The sequence below is a fragment of the Hemitrygon akajei genome, chromosome 27 (assembly GCF_048418815.1).
Source record: "Hemitrygon akajei chromosome 27, sHemAka1.3, whole genome shotgun sequence".
Taxonomy (NCBI): Eukaryota; Metazoa; Chordata; class Chondrichthyes; order Myliobatiformes; family Dasyatidae; genus Hemitrygon; species Hemitrygon akajei.
In genome coordinates, this window is record NC_133150.1 from 37,441,976 (window position 1) to 37,456,863 (window position 14,888).

The following is a 14,888-nucleotide window of genomic DNA, read 5'->3' on the forward strand; positions in this document are numbered from 1 at the left end:
TGTGTACGTGTCTCTTGCCGAAACTTAGAAGTTTCTTCCTCTTTCTATTTTTGATCTTGCGTTTCTATTTCTGTGTGACCATTTCTGTACAGATTAGTTAGAAAGAGATGACACATAGCATATTTTGTTTCCGTCACATGTCCGTCCGTGCTGTGCACTTTCGGGCTGTCGACAGATGACCTTTTAATCTTTTACTGGTAATGATGCACTTTCAAATATAGTCATCCTTATCCGTTAAACCATAAGATATATAGTTTATCCATGGTGTCTTGAGTGAGATTAATCTATTTTATAAGTGATTGTTGATTAAGAAAAAAAGATATTGTTTAGGACATTGCAGAGGGGGATATTGAAGTGATCTCTCAAGATTAGCATTAAAATAATGTTTTGTATCCTTGGAAGAGTAGACTCTGTCTTATCCAAGAGGTAATAAATTCCATAGTGACATTCCCTTCCTCCTGCACACTGCTTTGCTGGATTATGTGACGAGTTCCTGGAATGGAAGTCGAACCAACAACCTTTGATCCATTGCCACTAAGCTGCAGTTGACACCCTGTTTACTGTAACATGTTTTTCAAGACTCTTAACGAAATTTAATTTCTCTCAGTTTTGTTTTTGTATCTATACCTGTTGTTCATGTTCAGAATAAGATTGCACAAGTCAGTCTTGTCACATTTGGTGTCATTATTCTTGATGAGTCATGTGTAGTTTGAAATATCGTTCACTTACCACCTGCCATAGACGGAAGATAAAACACACATCACCTCAAACTTTTACAACCAGTCAGCAAATTGGACTTTGATCTCTTTTGTCTACTTTGAAACTTGGGGATAAGGTGATGCTGTTGAACTCACTTTGCCACCTGATGACCAGTTTTGCACCCAGATTAGGTTATGAATATATCAAATAATGAAGGAATCCCCTGCATACTTTTCATGATTCACAGTTTAATTAACTCATATTCTCAGCTGTTGTATTTTAAAAACACTCTACATTTTAATCACTGGAAGTGTCATCACACTTCCAATCCATTAACACACTACATTAGTGTTTGAGGACAGAAGGGGTTGACTTGGAATCTATTTTGTCCTAACTACCTCCCATCACAATTTTTGTGATTGGTAAGTTGATGGGGTCCCTCAGGATGTTCTACCATGTGTTTAGCCAGCAATGCCAGAGAGTGTAAAGTGTGAGGAAATGTTTTATAGGATCTGAGGGGGAAATAGAGGGTGGTGGATATATGAAATGAACTGCTTAGAGAAAGCTGTAAAGGTGGATACACTTAAAGTGTTTCAAAGATATTTACACAGATACATGGAGAGAAAACATTTATAGGATTTGAGCCAAATGTAGACCAATGGAACTAGCTCAGACATGTTGGTCAGCATGGACAAGGTGGGCTGAAAAGTCTTCTTCAGTGCTGTATAACTCTGAATGTGCTGTAGACACCTGTATTTTAGTTAGAGACACATCCACAAGATTCTCCTTATCTAAAAAAAAAATGTGCTTTCATGTTGGACCCTTGTATTCCTATTGTTCAAAGCTCTATTTTGACCATTTCCTCTTCATTTGTGACATTTACCATAACTGTCCTTCATGAATATCTCAGGACTTTGACGTTCTCATTTTCAGTTGGATTCTAATAATAGATTTGAAGAAATCATCAACACTTTTGATTGACTGTAAATGAACAAAATCAACATGGACACTAGTGCAGATAATAGACTGCCTTCATACAATGCTTTTGATGATTGCATCTTCCAGATCTTCATTTCCATTGTAACATCCAATATGATTGTCAATACCTTCAAATTCTTCATAATATTTAACTTTTTGAAGTAGTGAAATTGTTTCATTTTCACTCCTGGCCATTTCTGGTATTTCTAAGCCTGAATGCACGAAACCACAGTGAGCAAAACAGACTTGAGTTGACTTACTGCTTAATTCTCACCAACGGTCTGTGACAAAATCACTGCATATTGAACCAAACAACATGCAACTGATGCTATTTTAAAATTTTACTCTAAGCAGCGAAGAGAGTCTAACAGCCACAGAAGCACACACAACTGACACTAGTTAGAAACTGTTAGCCGACAGCTTCCTACCCCAATGAAGTGGCGTGTGTCCCAAATAACCAAAAAGAATTCCAGCAATTTTATTGACCAGCTTTTGTTCTTTAAAAGTTGTCCCAATTAAGCGGCTGCCTTTATTAACCAATGGCCTAATTAACCAGAATCCACTGTATTTATTTACTTGTATAAATCTGTTAGATAATTTTTGAGTCTTTTCATTTCCCTAAAGAAAAATAGTGACACTGACTCCAAGGATCAACCATGAGACTTTTCTTTGACGTCCTCCATCAAGGCACAGTACTGTCCCAACTAATAAAATGACCTATTAACATGTAACATTGCAATAAAACAGCTGGTCCTTATCATTTCTTATTCTAACTATTGGGAAATATTTTCCCTCCATCTGATTTGTATTAGGAGCTAATTGTGTAACAGATCCTGTGGCACTATTTCAAACAAGTTCATGGAAATTCTACTGAATGGCTGGCCAAAATCTGTCTCTGTATCTCTGTACCTAAAGTAGATTTTCTGGTCATTGCTATTTATGACATCTACATGTGTACATGACAGATGCGACACTTCCTAAATAAGCACCACTGACTACACTTCAACATTGGCTTTAAGTTCCATTGGAATATCCTGATGTTGTGAAATGAAACTAAGGAAATGTAAGTTTTTCACTCACTTCGCTGGAAACCAGGAGAATTTTCTAATGAAAACTCTTTTGTGTCATTCAGTACTTGTGCATTGTGTTCTTCAAACTATCCACTTTGTTCTGGAAGTGGAAAGAATCATTGGGTAGAAAAAGTTTGAAGGCAAAGGTATGATGTGTCCTGCAAGCTGCCTAATTAATCAGTATCCTTTCAAATTTCTGCAGGATCCGAGCACGCTGGCAAGAAAAGAGAATCGAGGTATGTGATTAGGCATTTCATTAGCTCGGCATGTGATGGTCGTTTCTGTGAGTGTGGTCCATCAAGAGAAGGAAATAACAGAGCCGTAGAATGGATTTAATTACCTCATTCTGCATTGGTTTCTGTTCTTTCCCAAGGGATTGTTCATGTTTTGAAGCATTACGGTTATATTGCTGTAACTTCAGAAAATCTCCTAATGTTGTTCCCAGTTCTTGCTTCGCATGCCTTCTCTGAGCAGAAGGCAGAAGGTGAATATTGCTTATTGGGTGCCAGATGTTTTGAAAAATAAACCTTCATTCCTATTGTCAGCCTTAATCCTAGAGTGAAAGGGCACTTTATACTTATCAATTCCATTGTCCTTTAGTTTTATTGTATTATGCTTAATTACAGATTATTTTCTATATTTTTTTCAGTTAATTTCACCGATGCTTCAAACTTCCACAGATTTCTTCCTTTAACCATCATTAGGATACAAATCCATGGGCTCATCTAATTACGTATTCTTTGTCTGAGGCATACAATGTTGCTTAGCTGTTGCAGACATCATGTGGAAATGTCATCTAATCCTCACTTTACAAACACACGTGCATTTTCCAGCTCGTGACTCTTCATGAAGAATCATGCACTGTGTCAGGGCCTTTAGTCACACTCTAGCTCACTTAGCTCCAATGTGGATCTTTACCTGGGATTTTCGGACTACACAACCATGTACAGCTACCACTGGAGTTGTTCGCATGCTTAAATTTCTTACGTTCACCATTGGAAAGCGAACTGAGAGAATACCTTTTGTGCACTGAGCTTCCCGTTGAAGCTGCTGGAAGGAAATGATTGAATTCAGGAAAGGATTAAATAATCAGCTTTGTTTCTGGAATTCACACCAAAGAAAAAAATGGAAGAAAACTTCCTCTACTAGTTTTGCTTAGCCGTCAGTAGAAGCACAAGTTGTATACAATTTGGCAAACTAGTCCAGCTGAATGATTGTTCCTTAATTCTAGGGTCCATGGACTCTTTGTTTAAAGTTATTGGTCCATGGCACAAAAAAGGTTGGTACCCCTGCTTTAATTCCTCCCTGCTTTTTACTGGGTAGGCTGTTGAATTTTTACACAGTCCCTCTTTTGCTGTAGGAATGAATAGGTTGAAAGCATTTTTTCAATTTAACGTGGGCTCTAGATGAAACTGTTAAGATTTGGTCGTTGTCCAAGCCATGTATCTGTAAATGATAGAGGTTTACTGCACTCTAGACAGTCAAAGAACACAGAATATTACATTACAGTACAACAATGTCACTGAATGCTAACATTCCCACCACCACTCCTTCCACAATGAATGGTAAAGATGAAGGATTAGCTCTATTTGCCACATGTACATTGAAAAATGAGAGAAAATCCAGTTCTGAGGAAGGATCTCAGACATAAATTTTTAACTAGTACTCTTTCTATAGATGCTGAATGTTTCTAGCATTTTCTAGTTCTATTAAACAACAGAAAAAGCTTAGTTGCAATTACCTCATTGGATGATAAAGAAAGATTTTAAAAATCAGCTTTCTTTGTCTTACGTACATCAAAACTTCAAAACATACAGTGAAGTGTGTCGTTTGCATCAAATCAAATCAGCAAGGATTGTGCTGGGCAGCTCACAAGTGCTGCCACACCTCCAATGCCAACATAGCACATGCCTGCAGCTTGTTAACCCTAACCCGTGCGCCTTTGGGACGTGGGAGGGAAATGAAGCACCCAAAGGAAAACCACATCGTCACGGGGAGGACGTACAAGCTACTTGCTGGTAGTGGCCCCAATTAAATCTTGAATGGTGATTGCTGGCGCTGTAATAGTATTATGCTAACCACTACTCTACCATGTCATCCCTGAACTAATGCTCTTTGCAGACATATTGAGATGTCTGTTGGCAACAATGGAAATTTCTTCTGTAGAGGGACAGGTTTACAATTTCCCTCATCTCGTAGGAAGGCTAACTTTGCTTGGGTCATGATTACTGTTGGTAATTTTAAGGCCTAATCTCTATAAATCAGACAAGCCAAGGCAAGCCTTTCAGTTTTGCATTCAGACAATGCCTCCAGTTTTTCTGCTTCTGATTACACAAAGGGTATATTTCACAACCCACTGGTTTGCTTTACTGTGCGAGAGAGTTCCCTAGGGCTAATTGGGAATACATTTAGTTTTCTCTTTTAATGTATCACCTCTAGAAGTTCAAATTGCTGAAATTATTTTCCCATAAAATCACCCTCAAGTTTTAGTCTTTATCTTTTAATTTGTTATGTGGCAGCAGTATACTGCAATACATAAAATAAAAACTGTAAGTTATAGTAAAAGTGTGTGTGTGTTTTATATGTATACACGCTCACACTTTAATAATAAGTTGTATATAAAGTTTAATTAAATAAGTAGTGAAAAAGAGAAAAAAAGTAGTGAGGTCATGTTCACGGGTTCAATGTCCATTCAGAAATCTGAAGGTAGAGGAGAAGAAGCTGTTCTTGAATCATTGAGTGGGCGCTTTCAGGCTCCTGTACCTCCTCCCTGTTGGTAGTAATGAGAAGAGGGCATGTCCTAGGTGATGGAGGTCCTTAATGATGGATGCCACCTTTTTGAGACACTGTTGTCACCTGAAAAGCACTTTCGCTGTTCTGAATATTTCCTGGGACATCAGTTACCTTGCAGCATCTCACTCAGGTAATCATTCCTCCTGTATACATACAGAGTGGGTGGGTACAAGTTGTGTTTTCCTCATAACACCCTGCATGCAGGACTACATCGGAAAATTAAGTCCTGTGATTCTTCTTTCCACAGCCTATGTGTGGCGTTGCCAGTGGTGACACTGCTCAGGCCACTTTGAAATAATGATTCAACTGAATCTAATGGCTTCATCTAGAGCCCATGTTATTGCTGGAAGGTGCTTTTAACCCATTCTTTCCTATTGCAGAAGAAGAGCTGTGTAAAAATTCAATAGCCAGCAAGTAAAATCAGTGAGTAAATAAGGAGGAATCATTATCAGGGGTTATTACTGGGAATTCTCCACTGCATTAAGGTGAAGGAGGTCAAAATCCAGGACAAGTCAAATGAGCCATTAAAGGAACCCTTCCATCTAGCTTAAAAATGGCATATGATGTTCAGAAATGTGATAATGGAGCCAGGTTCCTTACTGTCTATTTTTCTCATTACAGTGATAATTGGAGAGTCTTTAACAGCTGCCATCTTGGACCTGGTGGAGCTCTACTGTAACAGCTTTAATGCAGATTTCCAGCCAGTGGCTCCAAGTCGGAAGGATACTCAGACACAGAGTGCACGCCTCGTTGACAGTCCTCTTACCTTCACCATCTATGCAGCTCATAGGATTCCTATCACATGGGCAGCTAGGTAATTGATCCTATAAGCACTGTCTTCACCCTTTCTGACTCGTATTACTCTGGGGGAAAATGTTGATTATTTCTACTGGGGATCGGAGATGTGCCTTTGGCATTCCATAGCTGACTAACAGACTGCTTTCTTGTTTTTGAGGTGGAAGGAGCTTGTCAGTAAAATGTGAGACTGCCAAGTTGAAAATGAATTTAACAAAAATGATTTCATTTGTATGGTGCTTTGTTCAAAAGCATCCTATAGTTCTGCTGTCAGGACTGGTGATAGTGCAACTGTGGAATTATTGGACTGATTTGGAACCCTGCAGTCTTTATTAACAAAAGGGACATAAAGTAAAATACCACTGCTTCAGTTAAAATTAGTTAATAATCTGGAATTTAGAAGGAAATGGATTATTACTGCAATACTTTTTGGTTCCCTTAATATCTAAACATCCATGAACCCTGTCTTGCACATATGCTCATAGTCTGAGCCATCACAGCCCTCTTGGGTAGAAAATTTCAAGGCCTACCATCCATTTGAGTGAAGAAATTTATTTTTCAAATATGTCCTAAATGGCTGATCCCTCATTTTGAGAGTGACTGCTGGATCTATAAGCATAGTAATCTAGACTGTCAAATTCTAGACCTTTACATGTTTCATAGACAATACCTTTAATTCTTCTAAAGTGAAGAGGTTAGGCCCAATCTGCTTAATCTAAAGATTACCATGGCATCTGGGGGATTTAATTAAATCCTCTGGAATGAAGAGCTGGTGTCAGCAAGTGATGACCATAGAACTACTGGAATGTTGCAAAGCCCATCTGTTTTATTAATGTCCTCCTTCATGAAGAGTGACTGTAATTCTTGTCCAATATGGCTGATATGGATTCCAAGCTCTTAAATGGCTCAACAAATCACTTAGTGCAAGGCTGGTTACAGTTTGGCAGCAATGAATATTGGCCTTGACGTTAATGTCCGTATCCTGGAAAATAACAAAATATTTATTGCATCTCACACAGAAGAATGCAGAAAAAAAATTTGAATCCAGTTTGTATATCCTACTTTACAAAGAGTGTTAAACTCATGTCGAGTAGGCAGGAGAGACTTATTGTTCTATCATAAATGAAAGGCTTTGATTGTTAGGATTGACTAGAGAAACTTTCAGTTTCCATTTGAACAAAGAAGCTTGAGGTGCTTTGACAGAAGCACGTTGAGAAATAATTTCCACTCAGCCATATATATGAAATGATAAACACTTCAACACGAATTTAAAAGATAAAGACAAAAATTCCAAGTCTTAAGAAAAAAACTAAGTTTGTTATGCAAGGAGTTTTTAGCACAATGATAGAAATAGAATCCATAAACCACAGTTCCCAACCATTTTTATGCCATGGTCCAATGCCATAAAGCAAGAGATCCCTGGTGTTGAACTCCTAGTTGGGAACCCCTGCCATAAAAGGTTTTCAAGTTCAGTTTTATTGTCATTCAGCCACACACATGTAAACAACTAAAAGAAACAATATTCCTCTGGGACCATGGTGTAAAACACAGTATGTGTATCACATACAGTATGTAAAGTAATTTAGCACAATAATGCTAACAGATAAAAAATGTCCTGTAGATGCACAAGTTGACATAAAGTGCATCTATGACATGTAGTTAAATATACAACGGTATAATGCTACCTACAGTGTCATCATAAATAATGTGTACTGAGTGGTAGCAGAGTGTTCAGAGATCTCACAGCCTGGGAGATGAAGCTGTTACCCAGCCTAACAGTTCTTGTACTTGTACTATGGTGCCTTCTACCTGATGATAGGAAGTCAAAGAGATTGTGGGACAGATGGGTGGGGAAGAGAAAAATTTATGAGAAAAGGAGGTACTGGGCTGTGCTAACAAGTGGTTACTTTCTCCCGGACATCCAGTTCGGGTGCACTGTGTCAAACGTTCTCCACCAATGCTATTAAACAAATGATAGAACCCTAGATAATGAATTAGTTTTTATTTGAGATGAGTGAAGAGGTGACAGGAAACTGACTTGAAGATAATGCCTCCTTCATGGACATCTAATCTTTTTATTAATAAGCACTTCCAAAAAAAAGTTGAAGGTCAATGAAGGGAATTGTACATGGGTAGTGATGGCAAAAGAACAGTGGTTTGTTTATGGTACTCCAGCAACCTCAGGGTTAATTTTACTGGTACTAGCTTTTTATTTCTTGGTTTATTTTTTTAGCGAGCTTTTAAGTTCACAAACTGCCATTGTATGATTATAATTCATTGGATTATTATTAATTCAGTAACAGAATCAGAACATCACTGCCCAAGTTTCAACACTGCCAACACCAGGAGCTTGACTCCAAAGTCAACTTAATTAATTGGGCCATCTAATTTTGATAATGCCCTAACTGCTTGACCTCTTCACATGAAATTAAGGCAAAAGCTATTCAGTTGATGGTCAGCCTGTCATACTTCCTAGTGCTACATCTAAACAGAATTGATGTGCACTCAGCAAGATGACAAAAGCTTTGATGAAAGTATGCCTGAAGTTAAATTAGAAGTGGAGATCATGAGTGGGATGCTCTAGAAAATGGACTAACCTGAGTTTGTGGTTATATGTCCAAACACTATACACTCACACTGAAAGTGAGTACTTATTTCGTGTTCATTATAAAGATAAACTTAATCCTGTTGGAAATCTAATTCAGCATTTCTTATTCCATTTTCCTTCAGCTTTCAGAAATCTCTAATCTCTTAATCCTACTCTTTTGCCCTTTTCTGGTTGGCTGCTGGTGACTAGAGGTATTCCACAAGGGTCTGTTAAGGATTAGGATGATGGAATTGATGGCTTTGTGACCAAGAATGCAGATGATACAAAGAGGTGGAAGGACAGGTAGTGTTTAGAAAGCTGGGAGACTGCAGAAGGACTTGGACAAGTTTTGTGAATGGGCAAAGAAGTGGCAGGTGGAATACAGTGCAAGGAAGTGTATGGTCATGCACTTTGGTAGAAGGAATAAAGGTGTAGACTATTTTCTAAACTGGGAGAAAATTTTACAAATCAGAGCTACAGTGGGACTTGGGTGTCTTCATGTGGGATTCCTTAATGGTTAACTTGTAGGTTTAGTCAGTTGTAAAGAAGGGAAGTGCAATGTTAGCCTTCATTTCGAGAGGACTAGAATACAAGAGCAAGGATGTCAAGCGGATGCTTTAGAGCTCCTTAGTCAGACCACACTTGGAGTATTGAGAGCAGATTTGTGTCCCTATCTAAGAAAACGTGCTGACTTTAGAGAGGGTCCAGAAGTGGTTCAAGAGAAAGATTTCAGGAATTAAAGGGTTAATGTATGAGGAGCACTTGATAGCTCTGGGCCTGTACTCCCTGGGGTTTAGAAAAATGAAGGGAGAGCTCATTGAAAACTATCAAATATAAAGGCCTAGACAGAGTAGGATTTTTCTTATAGTGGGTGAGACTTGGACCAGAGGGCACATTCTCAGAATAGAAGGACGTCCATTCAAAACTGAGATGAGGAGTAATTTCTACAGCCAAAGAGTATTGAATCTGTCAAATTCATTGTCACAGATGGCTGTTGAGGCCAAGTCATTAAGTATATTTAAAGCAGAGGTTGATGGGTTCTTGATTAGTCAGGGTGTCAAAGGTTACGGGGAGAAGGCAGGAGAATGGGTTTGACAGGGATAATAAAACCGTCATGATGGAATGGCAGAGCAGATTTGATGGGCTGAATGGCCTAATTCTGTTCCTACAACTTAGGGTGTTAATAATTTTTATCACCTATCATCATGGCTTCTGCTGCTAGGTTTCCCTTGCTACTTCTCACCACACTTCTACTTCACACTGCTCTCTCAAGAACGTGCTTAATACCTGTTTGACCAGTCATTTGGTCGTCTTTTCTAATATCAACTTAGGGGGTTCAGTCAGATTTTTGTCCCGTGAACCATTTTGGGACCTTTAACACTTTTAGAGGTTATAGCTGTAATTGTTGAGGGTACTACTAAGAAAACTGAAGTGGCAGCAGTGAATAATAAAAAATGAATTCATCAGTAAAACCTTGCTGTCAGTTAAACCATTTGCACGCTGAAAAATCGTGGACAGAAATAATCTAGCCACTTTTTCCATGTACAACTCATTCTCTTAAAGATATTCTCATACTGAAACAGTAGTTGGGTGGTGATGGTGGGGAAGCTAGAGAAGTGATAGCATTTTAGAGTCATGGAGCACCACAGCACAGACCTGGGCCCTTTTGCGTATCTAGTCTGTGTCAACCTGGAGTTCTGCCTAGTCCCATCTACCTGCATCCAGACCAGAGTCCTCCATGTTCCTCTCATCCAAAGGCTTTTGAATGCTACAGTGGGTACATTCTCAGAATAAAAGGACGTTCAGAACTTACCCAAACTTTTTTAAACTTTACAGTCTACCATCTCTCTTGGCAGATCATTCCACACTCACTACTTTCAGAAGATCCCCCAGAGGATCATCTTAAAAATGTAATGATTGTATTCCAGCTGATCTGGACAGTCAGCTTACAATTATGTTTGCCCCTGGATTCAATTCCACACAGGACTGAAATTCGTGTTTTCTTCTCTCTTCTTTGAAAGTCCACTCTGGCAATGTAGCAATGCTCCCTTACTGCAGCATTGGAGAGCTGCCACTGATTTTATTCTTAGCCCTTCAAGTACGACTGAAGAGAAGCATAACGTAGAAGCAGGACATGAAAGACTGTGGCAGAAAGAGGAAATGTGCAGGGAAACTTGCTTTCCTTTATGGCTTTGACAATCTTTTAGTGTTCCCTAAGCACTTTACAGGCAAGGAAGTACTAGGGTCAGTGCAGGAAATGCGGGAAATGATGCTTGCCCAGCAAGCTCCCATTAACAACAATATAATAGTGATCACAAAATATATTTAAATGCTTGTTAAGCAGAGAAAATATTGCCCAGACGACTGAGTAAAGCAGCACCCCAGCACTTCTTTGAAATACTGTCTGGAGACTTTTATGTCCACCTGAAGTCTCGTGGATTTGGTTTAATGTCTGATGTGAGCGTTAGTACCTCCCACAGCGAAGCTCCTCAGAAGTCTATGGAAGTGTTTCCGGAGAGGACCTTGACACATTGGAATTCTGTACAAACACATAATATACACTGGATGTGGGAGCTGGCAAAGAGATTAGCTCTGTTCGTCACATGTGCATCGGAAAGTGCAGTGAAATGCATTGTTGTGTCAAATTAAATTAGCAAGGATTGTGCTGGGTAGCCCACAAGTGTTACGACACTTCTGGTGTCAACATAGCAAGCCCACAGCTCACTAAACCAAACCGTATGTCTTTGGAATGTGAGAGGAGACCGGAAAACCCAGAGGACACCCACAACGGTGATCTATGGTGATGTAAAGCGTTGCACTAACCATTGCGCTACTGTGGTACCCCACTACCCCACCAAAACTGCAGTTGATGGGCATTTTAAGCTTTAAACAGATCGAAGATGGTAGCTAGTTGTGAAATAGCAAAAGAGATCCAGTCTGATCTCCTGTTCAATGTCCAGCAGTACTACTGAGGGGTCGGGGGAATGTTTTCTTTGGCTTGCATCTTGCATCAAATGGGGAGCAAAAGCATCAGGTTTGGTTAAGCTGCATTTCACATTCGTTTAGCCCCCTTTCTCCTACGAGACCTGCGATCACACAAATCAGTCGCTGCAGCATGGCTCCTGGAAATCTGAAACTGCAAAACCAATGCCTTTCAGAGAGAAGGGGAGTCACCAAAGTAAAGACGGTCAGTTCAATCACTAACGAATGCCATCCACATAATATTCTGGGTGTGAAATCCTGGGAGAGCAGATCGTGACCAGTAGGTGCTTAGCGACACCGTCAAATAAAAGAATCAAATCACAAACACGAGGTGAACTGTCCAAAGCAGAAGTCCATGTGATCCTGTGAGCATCTGTGTAATCACAATTGGCTGGTGAAAGGGTTAATCCTCTGCACTGGCCTGTGGCTAGAGCTGCAATGTGAACAATAGATCTTCTTGCTGTTTTTTTTTATTTATCCCCTCTCAACAAATGGGAGACAGCATGGCTCAGTCTGAAGGGTAAAGGTATCAACCAATGCCTGTTGACCTGCCACTTTGCTTTGGAGTAGCCGAAGGGGTTTGTTCAAATCTTGGGAAACTTCCCACGGCGTTTTCTCTCCCCCCTCCCTTTCTTTTTCCAAGGCCCCGAGTGATAGAAAAGGCTGATAGAACTGTGGTGCCCCTTGGGACCTCTACTATTGTGTTACTCTAATATATGCTGATTGACGATTGGCTCTGATAAATGATGTACCCTGGGAAACTCTGTTTGCCCTTTGGCCTTTGTCCCCAGATGTAATCCGCCCCTCTACTCGTCGCCAGGCACCTGTCACAGGCTTGGTCTGTGCTGAGAAGTGTTTTCTGTGCAGGCATCTTGAATGGACAGATGTCCTTCTGCCTCTTGCTGGCTCCCACACCCTCGAGCTATGGTTTTGAGGAGGAAGGGAGGGGCAGCAACTGCTCCTGCACTTTCTTTTTCTCAACATGAATTGACAACTTTTTTTTTAAAAAGGTATAATTTCAGAAGCAATTTATGCACCACTTTGCAATAAATATGTAGAATTCAATACCTCTTTCTGCCCTAGAACTCAAGGATTACCGTACTCTTATTTCATCAAACCACTCTTTAGAACTGGCATTCAAAGGTTTTGCATTGCCTGCATTGCAAGAATTTCTTTAACTGGGATTCATTGTTGGTGCTAAATGATTCTGCATGACTAGGGAGCCTTAGAGTGCAAAAAGAATGTTAAATGTCAAGATTGATTATGTTCCTTTGAAACTCCTTGGGATAGTCCCTATAAATGCCATTATATAAACAAGTTGTATGAATTTGTGGACCATCTCTATTAGGACAGTCACTCAGATGTTAAAATTGCCATAGTATGTTGGTCTGATATGCTGGAAAGTTGGTTAACAATTATTTTTGTTCTTCCTGCACGCCTACCATTATTGCAAAACGCCCGCTCAATATCTTTAAAAAGAAGTCAAAACTAGAATGAATTTACCTTGTGAGTCATTATTACCCAGTAGAACTGACAGATTCTCTCCATGATCACCTTACTTCAAAGTTGTGTTGGAGCAAAAGAATCTATACTGTTGTTTGATCAAAGATGGTTCCTGGTTCATAACATTCACATAAAAACATAAGTTTGGATGTTAGTAACATTATGAATAATCCTTGGTTTGCTTCATAACTACCAAAACATGCTTACACTATCAGTAGCCCTCACTCTGTGAAATAAATAATCCCGGTAAAGATATATACTGCGATTTAACCCTTGCATTGCCGCTATACGTTTATTCATCTCATTCTTCAATCCTATTGAAGAAAAAGTTCTTCCAGTTAGCATAAGAATGATTAGTGTCAAAACCTGATAGAGAAGTCCGGAATAGAGTGAGTGATGACGTATTATTTAGTGATGGAAATGGGTTGTAGTTTGCTGAACTACCAGTTTGCAATCAGTATGCTTTAGTTTTTTTGCAACTCAGAACATGTAAGTGTAAGTGTGCCATCCAGTCCCACGTCATTCACTTAGATGTTACCTGATAGCTCTGTTATCCTCTCTTTGCCTGATACCTGTTCCAAAATGGTAAGAAAAAGAACACCTTTTTGTCTTCAAAGCAAATTTCCATCAGGCTTTTGAGAAAGAGAATTCAAAATTTCTTGACCATTTCTGTGGAAAGGGTTAGTGTACCTTTGACAGAACAAAGTGAATTTCTGTCATAGTTGAGACCAAAGGTGATGATGTGCTTTTCAGACTAAGATGCAAAGGTTGTTGGTCTGAATCATTGACCTTGGCTGCTTGGTGAACTTTAAATCAGAATGGAAACCTTTCCTGATTTTCTTTGCTGAAGATTGTTTATTTATTTAGATACAGTGCAGAGTAGGCTGTTGGGGATCTCTTAGCCATGCCGCCCAGCAACCCTTGATTTAACCCAGCTACCAACCCTTATGCCTTTGGACTGTGGGAGGAAACCGGCGCACCCGGAGGAAACCCACGTAGTCACGGGGAGAACATTCAAACTCCTTTCAGACAGTGGCAGGAATTGAACCCGGGTCGCTAGTACTGTAAAGCATTATGCTAACCACTATGCCACCATGCCTTTTTAACCCCTCTTTCTTTTTTTTTTAGTTATGAAGATTTTTTTCTGTCATGTGGACTCAGCCATGGGGGGAAGGAGCTTTGCGGTCAGCTGCAGACAAAGAAAACTCACATCTATAAGTACCTCTTCCATCTTCTCATATGGGATCAGAAGTAAGTAAATCATACTTTTCCTACATATAAATGTGTATCTATAAATATTATTCTGGAGTTTTAATGGTTATTTCGAACACTTGAGCCAAGCGACCTGTATTTTGTTTCCACTGTTTTTAGAAATTGCTATCTGACACACATCCTTCATCAATTTCCTTTAGAATGCTGAAATACTGCTCATCATAGCTTATGCAATCATGGTAATCTATCCCTCCATATTCTCCTTACGA

The 14,888-nt window shown here is 39.5% G+C and overlaps 1 protein-coding gene across 1 annotated transcript in view; it reads left to right on the plus strand.

Moving 5' to 3' along the window:
- pik3c2b (phosphatidylinositol-4-phosphate 3-kinase, catalytic subunit type 2 beta) overlaps positions 1-14,888 on the plus strand; it is a 172,282-nt gene that overhangs the window by 61,121 nt on the left and 96,273 nt on the right. Inside the window, exons 10-12 of the mRNA XM_073030650.1 lie at positions 2,950-2,983; positions 6,162-6,354; positions 14,536-14,658. Of these exons, the coding sequence (XP_072886751.1) occupies positions 2,950-2,983; positions 6,162-6,354; positions 14,536-14,658 (350 nt within the window). The remainder of the gene's footprint in view (positions 1-2,949; positions 2,984-6,161; positions 6,355-14,535; positions 14,659-14,888) is intronic.